Here is a 24,546-nt window from a genome sequence, read left to right on the forward strand (position 1 = left end):
GGTGGATGTTTTGTTTGGTCGTCTGTCTCCCTCTTCTAGACTGTGAGCCCACTGTCGGGTAGGGACCGTCTCTAGATGTCCCGGCCCCCGTCCTCCCCCGGGCCTGGAATGCCCCCAATCCCTCTGCCCCTCCGCCAAGCTCGCTCTCTTCCTCCCTTCAAGGCCCTGCTGAGAGCTCACCTCCTCCAGGAGGCCTTCCCACACTGAGCCCCTTCCTTCCTCTCCCCCTCGTCCCCGTCTCCATCCCCCATCTTACCTCCCTACCTTCCCCACAGCACCTATATATATGTATATATGTTTGTACATATTTTTTTACTCTATTCAATTTATTTGTACATATCTATTTATTTTATTTTGTTAGTATGTTTGGATTTGTTCTCTGTCTCCCCCTTTTAGACTGTGAGCCCATTGTTGGGTAGGGACTGTCTCTATATGTTGCCAATTTGTACTTCCCAAGTGCTTAGTACAGTGCTCTGCACATAGTAAGCGCTCAATAAATACGATTGATGATGATGATGATGTTGCAGACTTGGACTTCCCAAGCGTTTAGTCCAGTGCTCTGCACACAGTAAGAGCTCAATAAATACGACCGAATGAATGAATACTATTTTGTCAAGGATGTGCTTCTAGCTTTACTTCTATTTATTCTGACGACACCTGACCACATTTTGTTTTGTCGTCTGTCTCCCCCTCCTAGACTGTGAGCCCAACTGTTCAATCCAACAATCGTCTTTACTGAGCGCTTACTGTGTGCAGAGCACTGTACTAAGCGCTTGGGGAAGTCCAAGTCGGCAACATCTAGAGACGGTCCCTACCCAACGGTGGGCTCACAGTCTAGAAGGGGGAGACGGGGAACAAAACCAAACATACTAACAAAATAGGGACCGTCTCTAGATGTTGCCGACTTGCGCTTAGTCCAGTGCTCCGCACACAGTGGGCGCTCAATAAATACGACTGAATGAATGAAAGGGGAAGTAGCAAAGGCTGCCCGTCCCCCCCCAACAACCCGTCCCGCTCGCCCCGGACCCCGCCGCCACCACGACAGCACGACGACGGCCAGGTTTCACCACTTTAATAGAATCTCCTAAGTAGTCTGTACAAACTGGACGCCCCACCTTCACGCCGCCTCCGCCCGGCGCGATCGGGAGCCCCCCGGGCCTCGACGGCCGGACTAGGCCTCGGCTCAGCCCCGGTGGCGTCTCCCCAACTTCCAGGGCCCCGGCCCGGCTGGGAATCAAGAGTCGGGATAACCGCGCTCCTCGGTCCCACCAGCCCGCCCCACGGGGGGGTCCAAAAAAGCAGCGTGGCTCGGCGGGGAGAGTGCGGGAGGTCGTGGGTTCTAATCCCGGCTCCGCCGCTCGCCAGCTGGGTGACTTCGGGCGGGTCACTTCGCTTCTCTGGGCCTCGGTGATCTCGTCGGTCAAATGGGGATGAAGACCGGGACCCCCCCGGGAAACCGCCTGATCACCTCGTATCCCCCCCCGCCCCGACCCCGGCGCTCAGAACAGTGCTTCGCACGTGGTAAGCGCTCATATACCACCATTATTAAGAAAGCGCGGTGAGCTGGACGCTACCGGAGGGCGGAGTGTGCTTTTATTGAAGCCTCCCGCCGCCCCCCCGCTGTACAGGTTAGGCCGATCGGGGCGGGGAGGATGGACGAGCCGGCGGGGGACGGGAAGGGGGGCACGTAAAAACCATGCAGGGGCAACCAGTTAGTCGTCAGCGTGGCGGAGGCGGCGGCGGCGGCGGCTCCTCACTGGGGTTTGCATTCTGCGGGCTGGCTGCCTTCTTTCTGCTGAAAGACACGAGGGAGGGACAGACACGCGCACAATCAATCAATCGTATTTATTGAGCGCTTACTGCGTGCAGAGCGCTGGACTAAGCGCTTGGGAAGCCCAAGTGGGCAACATATAGAGACGGTCCCTACCCAACAGCGGGCTCACAGGCTAGAAGGGGGAGACGGAGAACAAAGCCAAACATACTAACAAAATCATCATCATCATCAAACGTATTTATTGAGCACTTACTGCGTGCAGAGCACTGGACTAAGCGCTTGGGAAGTCCAAGTTGGCAACATCTAGAGACGGTCCCTACCCAACAGTGGGCTCACAGTCTAAAAGAGGGAGACAGAACAAAACCAAACATACTCACAAAATAAAATAGAATAGATATGTACAAGTAAAATAGAGTAACAAATATGTACAAACATATACATATACACAGGTGCTGTGGGGAAGGGAAGGAGGTAAGATGGGGGGGGATGGAAATAAATAGAATAGATATGTACAAGTAAAATAGAGTAATAAATCTGTACAAACATATATACATATATACAGGTGCTGTGGGGAAGGGAAGGAGGTAAGGCGGGGGGATGGAGAGGGGGATGAGGGGGAGAGGAAGGAAGGGGCTCAGTAAGCACGTAGTACAGTGCTCTGCACACAGTAAGCGCTCAATAAATACGATTGATGAGGGGGAGAGGAAGGAGGGGGCTCAGTGTGGGAAGGCCTCCTGGAGGAGGTGAGCTCTCAGTAGGGCCTTGAAGGGAGGAAGAGAGCTCGCTCAGTACGCGACCCGTTGGGCTAGTCGAGATGCCCACCAGGCCGGGTGTCCCAGTGGGAAGCGCCCGTCCCCAACGCCCTCCCTTCCCACCCCACCCGCCCCGGGGCCAGGCCGCTCCGACGCCCCGGGCCCGCGGGCTTTCATCGAGGCAGGATCCAGCCCCGCCGGGATCCGGGAGCGACGGGAAAACCCCCCCCCTGGACGGAGAGAGATAAGAGAGGCGGCGTGGCTCGGTGGAGAGAGCCCGGGCTTGCGAGTCCGAGGGCGTGGGTTCTAAGCCCGGCTCCGCCAACTTTTTGTTTTAAATGACACGTATTATAATCGCTTACTATGTGCAAAGCACTGTTCTAAGCGCTGGGGAGGCTACAAGGGGATCAGGTTGGCCCACGGGGGGGCTCACAGTCTTCATCCCCATTTGACAGATGAGGTCACTGAGGCCCAGAGAAGTGACTAGCCCAAAGTCACACAGCTGACAATTATTAATAATAATAATACGATGGCATTTATTAAGCACTATGGGCAAAGCACTGTTCGAAGCGCTGGGGAGGTTACAAGGTGATCGGGTTGTCCCACGTGGGGCTCAGTCTTCATCCCCATTTGACAGATGAGGTCACTGAGGCCCAGAGAAGTGACTAGCCCAAAGTCACACAGCTGACAATTATTAATAATAATAATACGATGGCATTTATTAAGCACTATGGGCAAAGCACTGTTCTAAGCGCTGGGGAGGTTACAAGGTGATCTGGTTGTCCCACATGGGGCTCAGTCTTCATCCCCATTTTACAGATGAGAGAACTGAGGCACAGAAGTGAAGTGACTTGCCCAAAGTCACACAGCTGACAATTATTAATACAATGGCATTTATTAAGCGCTTACTATGTGCAAAGCACTGCTCTAAGCGCTGGGGAGATTACAAGGTGATCAGGTTGGCCCACGTGGGGCTCACAGTCTTCATCCCCATTTTCCAGATGAGGTAACTGAGGCCCAGAGAAGTAAAGCGACTTGCCCAAAGTCACCCAGCTGACAAGTGGTGGAGCCGGGATTTGAACCCATGACCTCTGACTCCAAAGCCCGGGCTCTTCCCATTGAGCCACACTGCTTCTCTATGGCATTTATTAAGCGCTTACTATGTGCAAAGCACTGTTCTAAGAGCTGGGGAGGTTAACAAGGTAATCAGGTTGTCCCACGGGGGGCTCACAGTCTTAATCCCCATTTTCCAGATGAGGTAACTGAGGCCCAGAGAAGTGAAGTGACTTGCCCGCAGTCACACAGCTGACAATTGGCAGAGTCGGGATTTGAACCCCTGACCTCTGACTCCAAAGCCCGGGCTCTTTCCACTGAGCCACGCTGCTTCCCCAAATCCATCCCCCTGGGCCTGCATCCACCCCAGAGCTCACAGTGCTTTGCACATAGTAGGCGCTTAATAAATGCCATCATTATTATTATTAGCACACGGTAAGCGCTTCAATACCGCAATCATCATTCATTCAATCGTATTTATTGAGCGCTTACTGTGTGCAGAGCACTGTACTAAGCGCTTGGGAAGTACAAGCTGGCAACATATAAGATGGTCCCTGCCCAACAGCGGGCTCACAGTCTAGAAGACTAAGCGCTTGGGAAGTCCAATTCAGCAACAAAAAGAGACAATCTCTGCCCGCAATGGGCTCACAGTCTATAAGAGGGGAGATACACATCACGGTCCAAGCGCTTAGTACAGTGCTCTGCACACGGTAAGCGCTCAATAAATACGACTGAATGAATGAATGAACATCAAAACAGGTAAACAGGCATCATATGACAGTCTTCTAGAGCGTCACATAATACAGTCTAGTAATAGTAATCTAGTAATATAATACAGTCTTCTAAACTGTGAGCCCATTGTTGGGTAGGGACTGTCTCTATATTGCCAAGCGCTTAGTACAGTGCTCTGCACACGGTAAGCGCTCAATAAATACGATTGAATGAATGAATGAACATCAAAACAGGTAAACAGGCATCATATGACAGTCTTCTAGAGTGTCACATAATACAGTCTTGTAATAGTAATCTAGTAATATAATACAGTCTTCTAAACTGTGAGCCCATTGTTGGGTAGGGACTGTCTCTATATTGCCAAGCGCTTAGTACAGTGCTCTGCACACGGTAAGCGCTCAATAAATACGATTGAATGAATGAATGAACATCAAACCAGGTAAACAGGCATCATATGACAGTCTTCTCGAGTGTCACATAATACAGTCTAGTAATAGTAACCTAGTAATATAATACAGTCTTCTAAACTGTGAGCCCATTGTTGGGTAGGGACTGTCTCTATATTGCCAAGCGCTTAGTACAGTGCTCTGCACACAGGAAGTGCTCAATAAATACGACTGAATGAATATTATTATTGAGAAGCAGCATGGTGCAGTGGATAGCGCCGCGGCCTGGGAGTACGAAGGACGTGGGTTCTAATCCCCGCTCCACTAACAGTAACAATAATGATGGCATTTGTTAAGCGCTTACTATGTGCAAAGCACTGTTCTAAGCGCTGGGGAGGTTCCAAAGTGGTCAGGTTGCCCCATGGGGGGGGGCTCACAGTCTTCATCCCCATTTTCCAGATGAGGGAACTGAGGCCCAGAGAAGCGAAGTGACTTGCCCCAAGTCACCCAGCCGACAATCAATCATATTTACTGAGCGCTTACTGTGTGCAGAGCACTGTACTAAGCGCTTGGGAAGTACAAGTTGGCAGCACACAGAGACAGTCCCTACCCAACAATCAATCAATCAATCGTATTTATTGAGCGCTTACTGTGTGCACAGTGGAGTCGGCATTAGAACCCATGACCTCTGACTCCAAAGCCTGGGCTCTTTCCGCTGCTTGTCTGCTGTGTGACCTTGGGCAAGTCACTCCACTTATCTGGGCCGCAGCTGCCTCATCTGGAAAATGGGGGTGAGGACTGTCCAACCTGATGGGATCCACCCCAGAGCTTGGTACAGTGCCTGGCGCATAGTAAGCGTTTACCAAATAATGATGATGATGATGGCATTTATTAAGCGCTTACTATGTGCAAAGCACTGTTCTAAGCGCTGGGGAGGTTACAAGGAGATCAGGTTGTCCCACGCGGGGGGCTCACAATCTTAATCCCCATTTTCCAGATGAGGGAACTGAGGCCCAGAGAAGTGAAGTGACTTGCCCAACGTCACCCAGCTGACAGTTGGTGGGGCCGGGATTTGAACCCATGACCTCTGACTCCAAAGCAGCGTGGAAGCAGCATGGCTCAGCAGAAAGAGCACAGACTTTGGAGTCAGAGGTCACGGGTTCATATCCCAGCTCTGCCAATTGTCAGCTGTGTGACTTTGGGCAAGTCACTTGACTCCTCTGTGCCTCAGTTACCTCATCTGTAAAATGGGGATTAAGACTGTGAGCCCCCCGTGGGACAACCTGATCACCTTTGTAACCTCCCCAGTGCTTATAACCGTGCTTAGCACATAGTAAGCGCTTAATAAATGCCATTAGCATCATCATCATCATCATCAAAGCCCGGGCTCTTCCCACTGAGCCACGCTGCTAGTAAACACCACAATCAACAACGCCCTGGGCCTCAGTTTACTCATCTAGAGTGGGGTGGAGGGGGCAGGGACCCCCACGGAGCACGGGCCGGCCACGAGAACCCCCCGGAAGGAGCCCGAAACCGGGCCGCGGCCGTCCCCGCCCCGACGAAGCCGCCTTACCTAGAAACGCATGAATGAAAGACAAAAGTTACACCTGAATGGGAGAGAAACGGAGAGGAGCCGTCAATCAATCAATCGATCGTATTTATTGAGCACTCACTGTGTGCAGAGCACTGTACTAAGCACTTGGGAAGTACAAGTCGGCAACCGTTAGAGACGGTCCCTACCCAACAACGGGCTCATAGTCTCGAAGTCAGCACAGACCCCGCGCCCCGAGCCGTCAATCAATCAATCGTATTTATTGAGCGCTTACTGTGTGCAGAGCACTGTACTAAGCGCTTGGGAAGTACAAGCTGGCAACATAGAGAGACAGTCCCTACCCAACAGTGGGCTCACAGTCTAGAAGACTGTGTCACAGTCCCATCCGTCGTGTTCCTGTCGTTTTATTCGGACCGACGGCGGGGAACGGCGCCGTTTATTGTTACGTTGTACGCTCCCAAGCGCTTAGTACAGTGCTACGGGAAGACGGCTGAACGAGCGAATCCAGTCTCGCTTGCGTGGGGCCCCGGGCGATGGCTCCGGGCTGGACGACGAGCGGTGCGGCCTCGTTCATTCATTCGTAGTTATTGAGCTGCACTTCCCAAGCGCTTAGTACAGTGCTCTGCGCACAGTAAGCGCTCAATAAATGCGACTGAATGAATGAATTGAGCGCTTACCGCGGCTACAGCCCGGCCCTGGGAGTCGTGAGGACCCGAGTTCCAATCCCGCCCCGCCGCTTGCCCGCTGTGTGGCCTCGGGCAAGTCGCTTCTCTGGGCCTCAGAACCCTCGTCCGAAAAACGGGCATTCATTCATTCATTCAGTCGTACTGACTGAGCGCTTAGAGAAGCAGCGTGGCTCAGTGGGAAGAGCCCGGGCTTTGGAGTCAGAGGTCATGGGTTCGAATCCCGACTCCACCACATGTCTGCTGTGTGATCTTGGGCAGGTCACTTCACTTCTCTAACCCCCGGCCCACGTCATCCCCCGGGCCTGGAATGCCCTCAATCCCTCTGCCCCTCCGCCAAGCTCGCTCTCTTCCTCCCTTCAAGGCCCTGCTGAGAGCTCACCTCCTCCAAGAGGCCTTCCCAGACTGAGCCCCTTCCTTCCTCTCCCCCTCGTCCCCCTCTCCATCCCCCCATCTTACCTACTTCCCTTCCCCACAGCACCTGTATATATGTATATATGGTTGTACATATTTATTACTCTATTTTACTTGTACATTTCTATCCTGTTTATTTTATTTTGTTGGTATGTTTGGTTCTGTTCTCTGTCTCCCCCTTTTAGACTGTGAGCCCACTGTTGGGTAGGGACTGTCTCTATGTGTTGCCAATTTGTCCTTCCCAAGCGCTTAGTACAGGGCTCTGCACACAGTAAGCGCTCAATAAATACGATTGATTGATTGATTGATTCTCTGGGCCTCAGGTCCCTCATCTGTAAAATGGGGATGAAGACTGGGAGCCCCACGTGGGACAACCTGATCACCCTGTATCCTCCCCAGCGCTTAGAACAGTGCTTTGCACATAGTAAGCGCTTAACAAATGCCAATTATTATTATTATTATTATTGTTATTGGGAAGGACAAGTCGGCAACAGATAGAGACGGTCCCTACCCGACAACGGATTACGACGGCGAGCCCCACATGGGACCGTGCCCAACCCGGCTTGCTTTCCTCCACCCCAGCGCTTGGAACAACGTGTTTTATTTATTTATTCGAAAATACTTATTCTACTTATTTGATTTTCTTAATATGTTCCGTCTTGTTGTCTGTCTCCCCCTTCTAGCCTGTGAGCCCGCCGTCGGGTAGGGACCGTCTCTCTATGCTGCCAACTTGGACTTCCCAAGCGCTTAGTCCAGTGCTCTGCACACAGTAAGCGCTCAATCAATACGATTGATTGAATTAGTCCAGTGCTCGGCACACAGTAAGCGCTCAATAAATACGATTGATTGATTGAAGTAGTCCAGTGCTCGGCACACAGTAAGCGCTCAATGAATACGACTGAATGAATGAATAGTAAGAGCCGAACGAATTCCGTTATTCCACTGAAAGAGAAAAACGGGCGGCCCGGAAGGATGGGATGATCCGTGGACGAGGCTCGGCTGGAAGGAGCCGTGACTCGGAGCAGAATACGGGCACGTGGGGCTGTGAAGTCACTTCAATCAATCAATCAATCAATCGTATTTATTGAGTGCTTACTATGTGCAGAGCACTGTACTAAGCGCTTGGGAAGTACAAATTGGCATCAATTTGACTTCACTTCTCTGGGCCTCAGTGACCTCATCTGGAAAATGGGGATTAAGATGGTGAGCCCCCCGTGGGGCCACCTGATTACCTTGCAACCTCCCCTTACAACCGTTACGCTTACAACAGCGTTGTTGTTACAACAGCGCTTACAACAGTGTTGTAAGCCAATTTGTACTTCCCAAGCGCTTAGTACAGTGCTCTGCACATAGTAAGCGCTCAATAAATACGATTGATTGATTGATTGAACAGTGCTTTGCACATAGAAAGTGCTTAATAAATGCCATTATTATTATTATTATTACTAGAGAAGAAGCACCTAGATAAGCAGCGTGGCTCAGTGGAAAGAGCCCGAGCTCGGGAGTCAGAGGTCACGGGTTCTAATCCCGGCTCTGTCATTTGCCAGCTGTGTGGCCTTGGGCAAGCCACTCTGAGCCCACTGTTGGGTAGGGACCGTCTCTCTATGTTGCCAATTTGTACTTCCCAAGCGCTTAGTACAGTGCTCTGCACATAGTAAGCGCTCAATAAATACGATTGATTGATTGAACAGTGCTTTGCACATAGAAAGTGCTTAATAAATGCCATTATTATTATTATTACTAGAGAAGAAGCACCTAGATAAGCAGCGTGGCTCAGTGGAAAGAGCCCGAGCTCGGGAGTCAGAGGTCATGGGTTCTAATCCCGGCTCTGTCATTTGCCAGCTGTGTGGCCTTGGGCAAGCCACTCTGAGCCCACTGTTGGGTAGGGACCGTCTCTCTATGTTGCCAATTTGTACTTCCCAAGCGCTTAGTACAGTGCTCTGCACATAGTAAGCGCTCAATAAATACGATTGATTGATTGAACAGTGCTTTGCACATAGAAAGTGCTTAATAAATGCCATTATTATTATTATTACTAGAGAAGAAGCACCTAGATAAGCAGCGTGGCACAGTGGAAAGAGCCCGAGCTCGGGAGTCAGAGGTCATGGGTTCTAATCCCGGCTCTGTCATTTGCCAGCTGTGTGGCCTTGGGCAAGCCACTCTGAGCCCACTGTTGGGTAGGGACCGTCTCTCTATGTTGCCAATTTGTACTTCCCAAGCGCTTAGTACAGTGCTCTGCACATAGTAAGCGCTCAATAAATACGATTGATTGATTGATTGAACAGTGCTTTGCACATAGAAAGTGCTTAATAAATGCCATTATTATTATTATTACTAGAGAAGAAGCACCTAGATAAGCAGCGTGGCTCAGTGGAAAGAGCCCGAGCTCGGGAGTCAGAGGTCATGGGTTCTAATCCCGGCTCTGTCATTTGCCAGCTGTGTGGCCTTGGGCAAGCCACTCTGAGCCCACTGTTGGGTAGGGACCGTCTCTCTATGTTGCCAACTTGTACTTCCCAAGCGCTTAGTACAGTGCTCTGCACACAGTAAGTGCTCAACAAATATGACAATGAACTTCTCCGTGCCTCAGTTCCCGCATCTGTAAAATGGGGGTGAAGACTGTGAGCCCTACGTGGGACAACCTGATCCCCTTGTATTTACCCCAGCGCTTAGAACAGTGCTCGGCACATAGTAAGCGCTTAAGAAAACACCAGCACTCTACCTGATCCCCTTGCATTTACCCCAGCGTTTAGAACAGCGCTAGAGAAGCAGCGTGGCTCAGTGGAAAAGACATAAATGTTTTATTTATTTATTTGAAAGTATTTATTCTATTTATTTGATTTTGTTAAGATGTTCTGTCTTGTTGGCTGTCTCCCCCTTCTAGCCCGTGAGCCCGTTGTTGGGTAGGGACCGTCTCTCTATGCTGCCAACTTGGACTTCCCAAGCGCTTTGTCCAGTGCTCTGCACACAGTAAGCGCTCAATAAATACGATTGAATTAGTCCAGTGCTCGGCACACAGTAGGCGCTCAATAAATACGATTGAATGAATGAATCATTCAATGAGAAGCAGCGTGGCTCAGTGGAAAGAGCCCGGGCTTTGGAGTCAGAGGTCATGGGTTCATATCCCGCCTCCGTCAATTGTCAGCTGTGTGACTTTGGGCAAGTCACTTCACTTCTCTGTGTCTCAGTTACCTCATCTGTAAAATGGGGATGAAGACTGTGAGCCCCTCATGGGACAACCTGATCACCTTGTAACCTCCCCAGTGCTTAGAACAGTGCTTTGCACATAGTAAGCGCTTAATAAATGCCATTATTATTATTATTATTATTATTATGAATAGTAAGAGCTTAACGAATTCCATTATTCCACTGAAAAACGGGGCGGCCCGGAAGGACGGGATGATCCGTGGACGAGGCTCGGCTGGAAGGAGCCGTGACTCGGAGCAGAATACGGGCACGTGGGGCTGGGACCGTGATTCCTTCCACCCCAGCGCTTGGAACAACGTGTTTTATTTATTTATTTGAAAACATTTATTCTATTTATTTTATTTTGTTAACATGTTTGGTTTTGTTCTCTGTCTCCCCCTTCTAGACTGTGAGCCCGCCGTTGGGTACGGGACCGTCTCTCTATATTGCCAACTTGGACTTCCCAAGCGCTTAGTCCAGTGCTCCGCCCACAGTAAGCGCTCAATAAATACGATTGATTGATTGATTGAATTAGTCCAGTGCTCGGCCCGCAGTAAGCGCTCAATACGATTGACTGAATTAGTCCAGGGCTCAGCACGCAGTAGGCGCTCAATACATACGACTGATTGACTGAATTAGTCCAGTGCTCGGCACGCAGTAGTCAATCAATCGTATTTATTGAGCGCTTACTATGTGCAGAGCACTGTACTAAGCGCTTGGGAAGTACAAACTGGCAACATATAGAGACAGTCCCTACCCAACAGTGGGCTCACAGTCACAGTAAGCGCTCAATAAATACGATTGATTGATTGAATTAGTCCAGTGCTCGGCAGGCAGTAAGCGCTCAATAAATACGATTGATTGATTGAATCAGTCCAGTGCTCGGCACGCAGTAGTCAATCAATCGTATTTATTGAGCGCTTACTATGTGCAGAGCACTGTACTAAGCGCTTGGGAAGTACAAATTGGCAGCATATAGAGACAGTCCCTACCCAACAGTGGGCTCACAGTCACAGTAAGCGCTCAATAAATACGATTGATTGATTGAATTAGTCCAGTGCTCGGCATGCAGTAAGCGCTCAATAAATACGATTGATTGATTGAATTAGTCCAGTGCTTGGCACGCAGTAGTCAATCAATCGTATTTATTGAGCGCTTACTATGTGCACAGCACTGTACTAAGCGCTTGGGAAGTACAAATTGGCAACATACAGAGACAGTCCCTACCCAACAGTGGGCTCACAGTCACAGTAAGCGCTCAATAAATACGACTGATTGATTGAATTAGTCCAGTGCTCGGCACGCAGTAGTCAATCAATCGTATTTATTGAGCGCTTACTATGTGCAGAGCACTGTACTAAGCTCTTGGGAAGTACAAATTGGCAACATATAGAGACAGTCCCTACCCAACAGTGGGCTCACAGTCACAGTAAGCGCTCAATAAATACGATTGACTGATTGAATTAGTCCAGTGCTCGGCACGCAGTAGGCGCTCAATAAATACGACTGATTGATTGAATTAGTCCAGTGCTCGGCACGCAGTAATCAATCAGTCGTATTTATTGAGCGCTTACTATGTGCAGAGCACTGTACTAAGTGCTTGGGAAGTACAAATTGGCAACATACAGAGACGGTCCCTACCCAACAGTGGGCTCACAGTCACAGTAAGCGCTCAATAAATACGATTGACTGATTGAATTAGTCCAGTGCTCGGCACGCAGTAAGCGCTCAATAAATATGACTGATTGATTGAATTAGTCCAGTGCTCGGCACGCAGTAATCAATCAGTCGTATTTATTGAGCGCTTACTATGTGCAGAGCACTGTACTAAGCGCTTGGGAAGTACAAATTGGCAACATACAGAGACGGTCCCTACCCAACAGTGGGGTCACAGTAAGCGCTCAATAAATACGATTGATTGATTGAATTAGTCCAGTGCTCGGCACGCAGTAGGCGCTCAATAAATACGATTGATTGATTGAATTAGTCCAGTGCTCGGCACGCAGTAGTCAATCAATCGTATTTATTGAGCGCTTACTATGTGCACAGCACTGTACTAAGCGCTTGGGAAGTACAAATTGGCAACATACAGAGACAGTCCCTACCCAACAGTGGGCTCACAGTCACAGTAAGCGCTCAATAAATACGACTGATTGATTGAATTAGTCCAGTGCTCGGCACGCAGTAGTCAATCAGTCGTATTTATTGAGCGCTTACTATGTGCAGAGCACTGTACTAAGTGCTTGGGAAGTACAAATTGGCAACATACAGAGACGGTCCCTACCCAACAGTGGGCTCACAGTCACAGTAAGCGCTCAATAAATACGATTGACTGATTGAATTAGTCCAGTGCTCGGCACGCAGTAAGCGCTCAATAAATATGACTGATTGATTGAATTAGTCCAGTGCTCGGCACGCAGTAGTCAATCAGTCGTATTTATTGAGCGCTTACTATGTGCAGAGCACTGTACTAAGCGCTTGGGAAGTACAAATTGGCAACATACAGAGACAGTCCCTACCCAACAGTGGGCTCACAGTCACAGTAAGCGCTCAATAAATACGATTGACTGATTGAATTAGTCCAGTGCTCGGCACGCAGTAGGCGCTCAATAAATACGACTGATTGATTGAATTAGTCCAGTGCTCGGCACGCAGTAGTCAATCAATCGTATTTATTGAGCGCTTACTATGTGCAGAGCACTGTACTAAGCGTTTGGGAAGTACAAATTGGCAACATACAGAGACGGTCCCTACCCAACAGTGGGCTCACAGTAAGCGCTCAATAAATACGACTGATTGATTGAATTAGTCCAGTGCCCGGCAGGCAGTAAGCGCTCAATAAATACGACTGACTGACTGAATGAATGCTATTTATTTTGTCAGTGGTGGGCTTCTAGCTTCACTTCCATTTATTCTGATGACTTGCCACCTGACCGCGCTGACTGAATGAATGACTAGTAAGAGCTGAACGAATTCCGCTATTCCACTGGAAGAGAAAAACGGGACGGCCCGGAAGGACGGGATGATCCGCGGACGAGGCTCGGCTGGATGGATTACGGGGGGGCTCTTCCCTTGCGACGCCCCCGAGCCCCTAGGGAGAGAGGGGCCGGTGGGCCGAGGGCTAGTGATGGCCAACGCTTGGGCGAGCCCGGACCGCCCCTTCCTTGCCCCCCGACCGGCCCGGCCCCCGCCACGCCTCTTCCATCGTGGCCCCGGACGTCAATCAATCGTATTTATTGAGCGCACAAGCGCTTAGTACAGTGCTCTGCACACAGTAAGCGCTCAATAAACACGATTGATGATGATCACTCACCTTGGGGTCACTCTCGGCCTCCTCCTCTTCCTCGCCCTCCTCGTCTCCCTCCAGCTCCTGCAGGAGAAGTTCAGATGATAATAATAATAATAATGATGGCAATTGTTAAGCGCTTACTATGTGCAAAGCACTGTTCTAAGCGCTGTCATGTCCCACAGGAGGCCCGCCCCGTCCCCGCGGTTCCGGGGAATCCGGCCCGGAAGGACGGTCTTTCTTACCTCTTCTTCCCCTTCCTCGCCTTCTTCAAACTGAAAGGAACGGAAGCGGAATTTCAGGCTCGTGGGATCACAGCAATGATAATAATGATGGCATTTATTGAGCGCTTACTAGTCATTCATTCAATCGCATTTACTGAGCGCTTACTGTGTGCAGAGCACTGGACTAAGCGCTTGGGAAGTACAAGTTGGCAACATGGAGAGACGGTCCCTACTCTGTGCAAAGCACTGTTCTAAGCGCTCCAAGCAATATGGCTCAGTGGAAAGAGCCCGGGCTTTGGAGTCGGAGGTCATGGGTTCAAATCCCGGCCCCGTCCACTGTCAGCTGGGTGGCTTTGGGCAAGTCACTCCCCTTAACCTCCCCTTACAACCGTTACAACAGTTACACTTACAACAGCATTGTTGTTACAACAGCGCTTACAACAGTGCTTTGCACATAGTAAGTGCTTAATAAATACCATTATTATTATTATTATTATTACTATTACTAGAGAAGAAGCACCTAGATAAGCAGCGTGGCTCAGTGGAAAAAGCCCGAGCTTGGGAGTCAGAGGTCATGGGTTCTAATCCCAGCTCTGTCATTTGCCAGCTGTGTGGCCTTGGGCAAGCCACACTGAGCCCACTGTTGGGTAGGGACCATCTCTCTATGTTGCCAACTTGTACTTCCCAAGCGCTTAGTACAGTGCTCTGCACACAGTAAGTGCTCAATAAATACGACAATGAACTTCTCCGTGCCTCAGTTCCCTCATCTGTAAAATGGGGATGAAGACTGTGAGCCCCACGTGGGACAACCTCATGACCGTGTATCCCCCCCAGCACTTAGAACAGTGCTTTGCATATAGTAAACGCTTAATAAATGCCATTAAAAAAAAAAAACAGTGCTCAGGACATAGTAAGTGCTTAAGGAAACACCAGCTTTCTACCTGATCCCCTTGTATTTACCCCAGTGCTTACAACAGTGCTCGGCACATAGTAAGCGCTTAAGAAAACACCAATCAATCAATCAATTGTATTTATTGAGCGCTTACTGTGTGCAGAGCACCGCGCTAAGCGCTTGGGAAGTCCAAGTTGGCAACATAGAGAGACGGTCCCTACCCAACAGTGGGCTCACAGCCCACACCAGCATTAGAGAAGCAGCGTGGCTCAGTGGAAAGAGCCCGGGCTTTGGAGTCAGAGGTCATGGGTTCGAATCCCAGCTCCACCAATTGTCAGCTGTGTGACTTTGGGCAAGTCACTTCACTTCTCTGTGCCTCCGTTACCTCATCTGTAAAATGGGGATTGACTGTGAGCCCCCCGGGGGACAACGTGATCACCTTGTATCTCCCCAGCGCTTAGAACAGTGCTTTGCACAGAGTAAGCGCTTAACAAATGCCATCATTATTATTATTATTCTCTGTGCCTCAGTTCCCTCATCTGTAAAATGGGGACTAAGACTGTGAGCCCCCCGAGGGACAACCTGATCACCTTGTATCTCCCCAGCGCTTAGAACAGTTCTTTGCACAGAGTAAGCGCTTAACAAATGCCATCATTATTATTATTCTCTGTGCCTCAGTTCCCTCATCTGTAAAATGGGGACTAAGACTGTGAGCCCCCCCGGGACAACCTGATCACCTTGTAACCTCCCCAGTGCTTAGAACAGTGCTTTGCACATAGTAAGCGCTTAACAAATACCATTATTATTATTCTACCTGATCCCCTTGTATTCACCCCAGCGCTTACAACGGTGCTCGGCACATAGTAAGCGCTTAAGAAAAGCCCAGCCATCTACCTCCCGACCGCCGCTCTCGTTCCCGCCGAGCCCCGCTACCCGACTTACCTCGTCGGCCTCGACTTCCCCGGGCGGCGAGGGGAGCCGGGACCCATTTCCCGGAGGAGGAGACCGAGGGGAAGGACGTAAGCGACCCCACCCGCCGCTCCGCCACCAGTGGGGACCGGACTTCACGGAGAGACCGGACTTGGTGGCCCGGGAGTCGCTGTTTGGCCGCCCCCGGCCCGTGCCCGCCCTTGCCCGCCGGCCCACGTACGTTCTCGTCGTCCTCTATGGCCTCCCCGGTGAAGTAGAGGACGGCCCGCGGCACCACCCGCTCGCGGAAGAAGTGGCCGATCTCGAAGTCGGTAGCCAGCGTGAACTCCGAATCTTCGTCCTGCGGGGAAGGGGGCCGGGGGGTGGGCTGCCCGGGCGCCGGCCCGCCCCCCATCCTCCGCTCGCCCTCCAACCCCCCCGCCGGTGCCAACGACCAATCGATCAATCGTATTTACTGAGCGCTTACGGTGTGCACAGCGCTGGACTAAGCGCTTGGGAAGGCCAAGCTGGCAACGTAGAGGGGCGGTCCCTACCCGACAGCGGGCTCACGGTCTAGAAACACGATGATTCATTCATTCAATCGCATTTATTAATAATAATGATGGCATCTGTTTAGAACAGTGCTTTGCACGTAGTAAGTGCTTAATAAATGCCATCATCATTATTATTTGCTAAGCTTACTGTGTGCACAGCGCTGGACTAAGCGCTTGGGAAGTACAAGTCGGCAACATATAGAGACGGTCCCTACCCAACAGTGGGCTCTCCTCTCCCCCTCCGCCTTACCTCCTTCCCCTCCCCACAGCCCCTGTATATATGTTTGTACGGATTTATTACTCTATTTTATTTGGACATATTTATTCCACTTATTTTATTTGGTTAATATGTTTTCTTTTGTTGTCTGTCTCCCCCTTCTAGACTGTGAGCCCACTGTTGGGGAGGGACCGTCTCTATATGTTGCCAACTTGGACTTCCCAAGCGCTTAGTACAGTGCTCTGCACACAGTAAGTGCTCAATAAATACGATTGATTGACTGATTGATTGGGAGCCCACTGTTGGGTAGGGACCGTCTCTATATGTTACCAACTTGGACTTCCCAAGCGTTTACTTCCCAGCGTTGGACTTCACAGGAGGCCTTCCCAGACTGAGCCCCTTCCTTCCTCTCCCCCTCGTCCCCCTCTCCATCCCCCCCATCTTACCTCCTTCCCTTCCCCACAGCACCTGTATAGATGGATATATGGTTGTACATATTTATTACTCTATTTATTTATTTATTTATTTATTTTGCTTGTACATATCTATCCTATTTATTTTATTTTGTTAGTATGTTTGGTTTCCTTCTCTGTCTCCCCCTTTTAGACTGTGAGCCCACTGTTGGGTAGGGACTGTCTCTATGTGTTGCCAATTTGTACTTCCCAAGCGCTTAGTACAGTGCTCTGCACATAGTAAGCGCTCAATAAATACGATTGATGATGATGGTTTAGTCCAGTGCTCTGCACACAGTAAGCGCTCAATAAATACGATTGATTGATTGTTAGGTAGGGACCGTCTCTATACGTTACCAACTTGGACTTCCCAAGCGCTTAGTCCAGTGCTCTGCACTCAGTAAGCGCTCAATAAATACGATTGACTGATTGATTGATTGTTGGGTAGGGACGTCTCTATACGTTGCCAACTTGGACGTCCCAACCGCTTAATACAGTGCTCTGTACACAGTAAGCGCTCAATAAATACGATTGATTGACTGATTGTTGGGTAGGGACCGTCTCTATATGTTACCAACTTGGACTTCCCAAGCGTTTAGTACAGTGCTCTGCACACAGTAAGCGCTCAATAAATATAATTGATTGATTGATTGATAGATAGGGACCGTCTCTATATGTTACCAACTTGGACTTTCCAAGCTCCTTAATACAGTGCTCTGCACACAGTAAGCGCTCAATAAATATGATTGATTAATTGATTGTTGGGTAGGGACCATCTCTATATGTTACCAACTTGTACTTCCCAAGCGCTTAGTCCAGTGCTCTGCACACAGTAAGCGCTCAATAAATACGATTGATTGACTGATTGTTGGCTAGGGACGTCTCTATACGTTGCCAACTTGGACGTCCCAAGCGCTTAATACAGTGCTCTGCACACAGTAGGCGCTCAATAAATACAATAGAATGAATGAAGGAACGGAATCGCCGGGACTCCAGAACGGAACTCACCAGGGCCTCGCCGTCCCCCGACACTGCCGAGAGAGAGAAGGGATGGGGGGAGAAAAAAAAGCCGTTATCCTGGGTAGTGTAAGCACCACCACTCCCCCCCCCCCCCCAAAAGACACCTGTCTACCTGTTTTGTTTTCTGTCTCCCCTTCGAATATTTAATATTATTATTAATAATAATGGCATTTATTAGTAATAATAATGATGGTATTTATTAAGCGCTTACTATGTGCAAAGCACTGTTCTAAGCGCTGGGGAGGTTACAAGGCCATCAGGTTGTCCCATGGGGGTTCACAGTCTTAATCTCCATTTTCCAGATGAGGTCACTGAGGCACAGAGAAGTTAAGTGACTTGCCCAGAGTCAAGCAGCTGACAAGTGGCAGAGCCGGGATTTGAACCCATGACCTCTGACTCCAAAGTCCGGGCTCTTTGAGCCCACTGTTGGGTAGGGACTGTCTCTATATGTTGCCAACTTGTACTTCCCAAGCGCTTAGTACAGTGCTCTGCACACAGTAAGTGCTCAATACGATTGATTGACTGATTTCCACTGAGCCACGCTGCTTCTCCTGTCTTCCCCTTCTAATAATAATAATAATAATAATGATGACATTTATTAAGCGCTTACTATGTGCAAAGCACTGTTCTAAGCGCTGGGGAGGTTACAAGGTGATCAGGTTGTCCCACGGGGGGCTCACAATCTCCATTTTACAGATGAGGTAACTGAGGCACAGAGAAGTAAAGTGAGTGGCCCAGAGTCACACAGCTGACAGTTGGAGGAGCCGGGATTTGAACCCATGACCTCTGACTCCAAAGCCCGGGCTCTTTCCACTGAGCCATGCTGCTTCACCCTTCTAAAAATAATAATAATGATGGCCTTTATGAAGCGCTTACTATGTGCAAAACACTGTTCTAAGCGCTGGGGAGGTTAACAAGGCCATCGGGTTGTCTCACAGGGGGCTCACAGTCTTAATCCCTATTTTACAGATGTGCTGAGACACAGAGAAGTGAAGTGACTTGCCCAAAGTCACACAGCTGACAATTGGCAGAGCTGGGATTTGAATAATAATAATAATAATAATAATAATAATAATAATGGCATTTATTAAGCACTCACTATGTGCAAAGCACTGTTCTAAGCGCTGGGGAGGTTACAAGGTGATCAGGTTGTCCCACGGGGGGCTCACAGTCTTCATCCCCATTTTACAGATGTGCTGACACACAGAGAAGTGAAGTGACTTGCCCAAAGTCACCCAGCTGACAAGTGGCGGAGTCCAGATTAGAACCCACGACCTCTGACTCCAAAGCCCGGGCTCCTTCCACTGAGCCATGCTGCTTCTCGACCGTGAGCCCACTACTGGGTAGGGACCGTCTCTATCTGTTGCCGACTTGGACTTCCCAAGCGCTTAGTCCAGTGCTCTGCACACAGTAAGTGCTCAATAAATACGATTGATTAATACGATTGAATGAATGAATGAGTGGCGGAGCCGGGATTTGAACCCATGACCTCTGACTCCCAAGCCCGGGCTCTTTTCCACTAAGCCACGCTGCTTCCCCGTACAGTGCCCATCTTACCTCCTTCCCTTCCCCACAGCACCTGCATATATGTATAGATGTTTGTACGGACTTATTACTCTATTTTAGTTGTACATATCTATTCTATTTATTTTATTTTGTTAATATGTTTTGTTGTGTTCTCTGTCTCCCCCTTCTATACTGTGAGCCCACTGTTGGGTAGGGACCGTCTCTAGATGTTGCCAACTTGGACTTCCCAAGCGCTTAGTCCAGTGCTCTGCACACAGTAGGCGCTCAATAAATATGATTGATACACAATCAAAGAACTGTCTCCTCTCCATCCCCCCCATCTTACCTCCTTCCCTTCCCCACAGCACCTGTATATATGTATATGTTTGTACAGATTTATTACTCTATTTATTTTACTTGTACCTATCTATTCTATTTATTTTATTTTGTTAGTATGTTTTGTTCTCTGTCTCCCCCTTCTAGACCGTGAGCCCGCTGTTGGGTAGGGACCGTCTCGAGATGTTGCCAACTTGTACTTCCCAAGCGCTTAGTCCAGTGCTCTGCACACAGTAGGCGCTCAATAAATATGATTGATTGATACACAATCAAAGAACTGTCTCCTCTCCATCCCCCCCATCTTACCTCCTTCCCTTCCCCACAGCACCTGTATACATGTATATGTTTGTACAGATTTATTACTCTATTTATTTATTTTACTTGTACCTATCTATTCTATTTATTTTATTTTGTTAGTATGTTTTGTTTTGTTCTCCATCTCCCCCTTCTAGACTGTGAGCCCGCTGTTGGGTAGGGACCGTCTCTAGATGTTGCCAACTTGGACTTCCCAAGCGCTTAGTCCAGTGCTCTGCACACAGTAGGCGCTCAATAAATACGATTGACTGATACACAATCAAAGAACTGTCTCCTCTCCATCCCCCCCATCTTACCTCCTTCCTTTCCCCACAGCACCTGTATATATGTATATGTCTGTACAGATTTATTACTCTATTTATTTTACTTGTACCTATCTATTCTATTTATTTTATTTTGTTAATATGTTTTGTTGTGTTCTCTGTCTCCCCCTTCTAGACTGTGAGCCTGTTGTTGGGTAGGGACCGTCTCTATACGTTGCCAACTTGGACTTCCCAAGCGCTTAGTCCAGTGCTCTGCACACAGTAGGCGCTCAATAAATACGATTGATTGATTGATGTTGCCAACCTGTACTTCCCAAGCGCTTAGTACAGTGCTCTGCACACAGTAAGCGCTCCATAAATAGGATTGAATGAATAAATGAATGAAGGGAACATTTCGTCACAAGCCGAAACCGCTGAGCGAGCACAACGAGGAGCCAAATAACTCATCTGGCCCCGAGAAAGCCGTGACGCATCTTTCATGGGCTACTAATGGGCCCCTTCCCCTGGCCCAGGGCAACCGATCGGGACACCCCCGGGGCCCGGGGCCGGCCTCCCGCAGCCCGGACTGTGAGCCCGCTGTCGGGTAGGGACCGCCTCTAGATGTTGCCAACTTGGACTTCCCGAGCGCTTAGTACAGTGCTCTGCACACAGCAAGCGCCCAATAAAGACGACTGAATGAATGAATGAATAAAGGTCCGCCTGGGGCGGGCGACGATCCATCTCCACGGGGTCCCCCGGGCTGTCCTCGGCGTCTAGCACACAGTCCGCGCTTGACTAGGTCCGGGAGGGGGGTGGGGGACCCCACCCCGAGTGGAGAGGGCCGGGCTACGGAGGCCGAAACCGGGAGAGCGAAAGGGCAGCCCCGTGTGAGCCCACTGTTGGGGCTTACTATGTGCAGAGCATTCATTCATTCACTCATTCAATCGTATTTATTGAGCGCTTACTGTGTGCACAGCACTGTACTAAGCGCTTGGGAAGTGCAGTGGGGATCTGTGTACTGTACAGTACGGCTTCAGTCCCCTCATTTGTCAAATGGGGATTAAAACCGTGAACCCCCCGTGGGACAACCTGATCACCTGGTAACTTCCCCGGTGCTTAGCACAGTGCTTTACACATAATAAGTGCTACACAAACACCATCATCATCATTATTATTACCAGTTGTCAGCTGTGTGACTTTGGGCAAGTCACTTCACTTCTCTGGGCCTCAGTCCCCTCATCTGTCAAATGGGGATTAAAACCGTGAGCCCCCCGTGGGACAACCTGATCACCTGGTAACCTCCCCCGGCGCTTAGCACAGTGCTTTACACATAATAAGCGCTACACAAACACCACCACCACCATCATTATTATTATTACTGTTAACAGTTGTCAGCTGTGTGACTTTGGGCAAGTCACTTCACCTCTCTGGGCCTCAGTTCCCTCATCTGTCAAATGGGGATTAAAACTGTGAGCCCCCCGTGGGACAACCTGATCACCTGGTAACCTCCTCGGCGCTTACAACAGTGCTTTACACATAATAAGTGCTACACAAACACCATCATTATTAACAGTTGTCAGCTGTGTGACATAGGGCAAGTCACTTCACTTCTCTGGGCCTCAGTTCCCTCATCTGTCAAATGGGGATTAAAACCATGAGTCTCCCGTGGGACAACCTGATCACCTGGTAACCTCCCCGGCGCTTAGAGCAGTGCTTTACACATAATAAGCGCTACACAAACACCACCATCATCATCATCATTATTATTATTATTACTGTTAATAGTTGTCAGCTGTGTGACTTTGGGCAAGTCAGTTCACCTCTCTGGGCCTCAGTTCCCTCATCTGTCAAATGGGGATTAAAACTGCGAGCCCCCCGTGGGACAACCTGATCACCTGGTAACCTCCCCGGCGCTTAGAACAGTCCTTTCCACATAATAAGCGCTACACAAACACCATCATCGTCATGATTATTATTCTTATTACTATTAATAGTTGTCAGCTGCGTGACTTTGGGCAAGTCACTTCACTTCTCTGGGCCTCAGTTCCCTCATCTGGAAAATGAGGATGAAGACTGGGAGCCCCCCGGGGAACAACCTGATCACCGTGTAACCCCCCCCAGCACTTTGCACATAATAAGCGCTTAACAAATACCATCATTATTATTATTATTATTATTATCATTATTATTCCGGGGCTCGGGAAGAGACCGTGAGAGAACTGAGTTGTCGTCCCAGTTCTTTCCGCTCCCTGAGCTTGGGAAAGCCCTTGAGCGGCGTCCTCATCTGTAAAATGGGGATACGGTGGTAACCACAGCCACGATAACGGCGGTAATAACCCCCGCTCTCTCTCCGTTCCCCTCTGGCCGGGAGCCCGGGGCGGCAACTGTCTGGACTCTCCCCAAGCCCGGGCCTGCCACAGGGCAAGACCGGATCCGCCGGTTTCTGCGGAAGGGAGAGGCGGGCAGGGCCCGGCCCCCTTCTCTGGGAACATTCAGTCATTCATTCAATCGCATTTATTGAGCGCTTACAGTGTGCAGAGCACTGTACAATTCATTCATTCATTCAATTGTATTTATTGAGCGCTTACTGTGTGCAGAGCACTGGACTAAGCGCTTGGGAAGTCCAAGTTGGCAACATCTAGAGACGGTCCCTACCCAACAGCGGGCTCACAGTCTAGTAGGGCTTTGAATGAATGAATTAGACCCTTCCCCCTTTCGTTCATTCATTCAATCGTATTTATTGAGCGCTTACTGTGTGCAGAGCACTGGACTAAGCGCTTGGGAAGTCCAAGTTGGCAACATCTAGAGACGGTCCCTACCCAACAGCGGGCTCAGTCTAGTAAGGCTATGAATGAATGAATTAGCCCCTTCCCCCTTTCATTCATTCATTCAATCGTATTTATTGAGCGCTTACTGTGTGCAGAGCACTGGACTAAGCGCTTGGGAAGTCCAAGTCGGCAACATCTAGAGACCGTCCCTACCCAACAGCGGGCTCACAGTCTAGTAGGGCTTTGAATGAATGAATTAGACCCTTCCCCCTTTCGTTCATTCATTCAATCGTATTTATTGAGCGCTTACTGTGTGCAGAGCACTGGACTAAGCGCTTGGGAAGTCCAAGTTGGCAACATCTAGAGATGGTCCCTACCCAACAGCGGGCTCACAGCCTAGCTGGGCTTTGAATGAATGAATTAGACCCTTCCCCCTTTTATGCATTCATTCATTCAATCGTATTTATTGAGCACCTACTGTGTGCAGAGCACTGGACTAAGCGCTTGGGAAGTCCAAGTTGGCAACATCTAGAGACGGTCCCTACCCAACAGCGGGCTCAGTCTAGTAAGGCTATGAATGAATGAATTAGCCCCTTCCCCCTTTCATTCATTCATTCAATCGTATTTATTGAGCGCTTACTGTGTGCAGAGCACTGGACTAAGCGCTTGGGAAGTCCAAGTCGGCAACATCTAGAGACCGTCCCTACCCAACAGCGGGCTCACAGTCTAGTAGGGCTTTGAATGAATGAATTAGACCCTTCCCCCTTTCGTTCATTCATTCAATCGTATTTATTGAGCGCTTACTGTGTGCAGAGCACTGGACTAAGCGCTTGGGAAGTCCAAGTTGGCAACATCTAGAGATGGTCCCTACCCAACAGCGGGCTCACAGCCTAGCTGGGCTTTGAATGAATGAATTAGACCCTTCCCCCTTTTATGCATTCATTCATTCAATCGTATGTATTGAGCGCTTACTGTGTGCAGAGCACTGGACTAAGCGCTTGGGAAGTCCAAGTCGGCAACATCTAGAGATGGTCCCTACCCAACCGCGGGCTCACTGTCTAGTAGGGCTTTGAATGAATGAATTAGACCCTTCCCCCTTTCATTCATTCATTCAATCGTATTTATTGAGCGCTTACTGTGTGCAGAGCACTGGACTAAGCGCTTGGGAAGTCCAAGTCGGCAACATCTAGAGACCGTCCCTACCCAACAGCGGGCTCACAGTCTAGTAGGGCTTTGAATGAATGAATTAGCCCCTTCCCCCTTTCATTCATTCATTCAATCGTATTTATTGAGCGC

At 49.5% G+C, this 24,546-nt stretch overlaps 1 protein-coding gene across 5 annotated transcripts in view; it reads right to left on the reverse strand.

Moving 5' to 3' along the window:
* Nucleotides 1–1,574: 1,574 nt before the first annotated feature.
* NAP1L4 (nucleosome assembly protein 1 like 4) overlaps nucleotides 1,575–24,546 on the reverse strand; it is a 69,462-nt gene continuing 46,490 nt past the window's right edge. The window contains exons 11-16 of one of the 5 annotated variants that reach the window (XM_038764273.1): nucleotides 18,072–18,094; nucleotides 16,082–16,201; nucleotides 14,061–14,090; nucleotides 13,843–13,899; nucleotides 6,271–6,304; nucleotides 1,575–1,792 (exon numbers count right to left, since the gene is read on the reverse strand). In XM_038764273.1, coding sequence (XP_038620201.1) covers nucleotides 6,299–6,304; nucleotides 13,843–13,899; nucleotides 14,061–14,090; nucleotides 16,082–16,201; nucleotides 18,072–18,094 — 236 coding nt within the window. In that variant the 3' untranslated portion in view covers nucleotides 1,575–1,792; nucleotides 6,271–6,298. Of the gene's footprint in view, nucleotides 1,796–6,270; nucleotides 6,305–13,421; nucleotides 13,621–13,842; nucleotides 13,900–14,060; nucleotides 14,091–16,081; nucleotides 16,202–18,071; nucleotides 18,095–24,546 lie in introns of those variants that run through there. The other 4 variants (XM_038764272.1, XM_038764271.1, XM_038764270.1 and 1 more) reach the window with 4 other exon arrangements.

The sequence above is a fragment of the Tachyglossus aculeatus genome, chromosome 22, assembly GCF_015852505.1.
Source record: "Tachyglossus aculeatus isolate mTacAcu1 chromosome 22, mTacAcu1.pri, whole genome shotgun sequence".
NCBI lineage: Eukaryota > Metazoa > Chordata > Mammalia > Monotremata > Tachyglossidae > Tachyglossus > Tachyglossus aculeatus.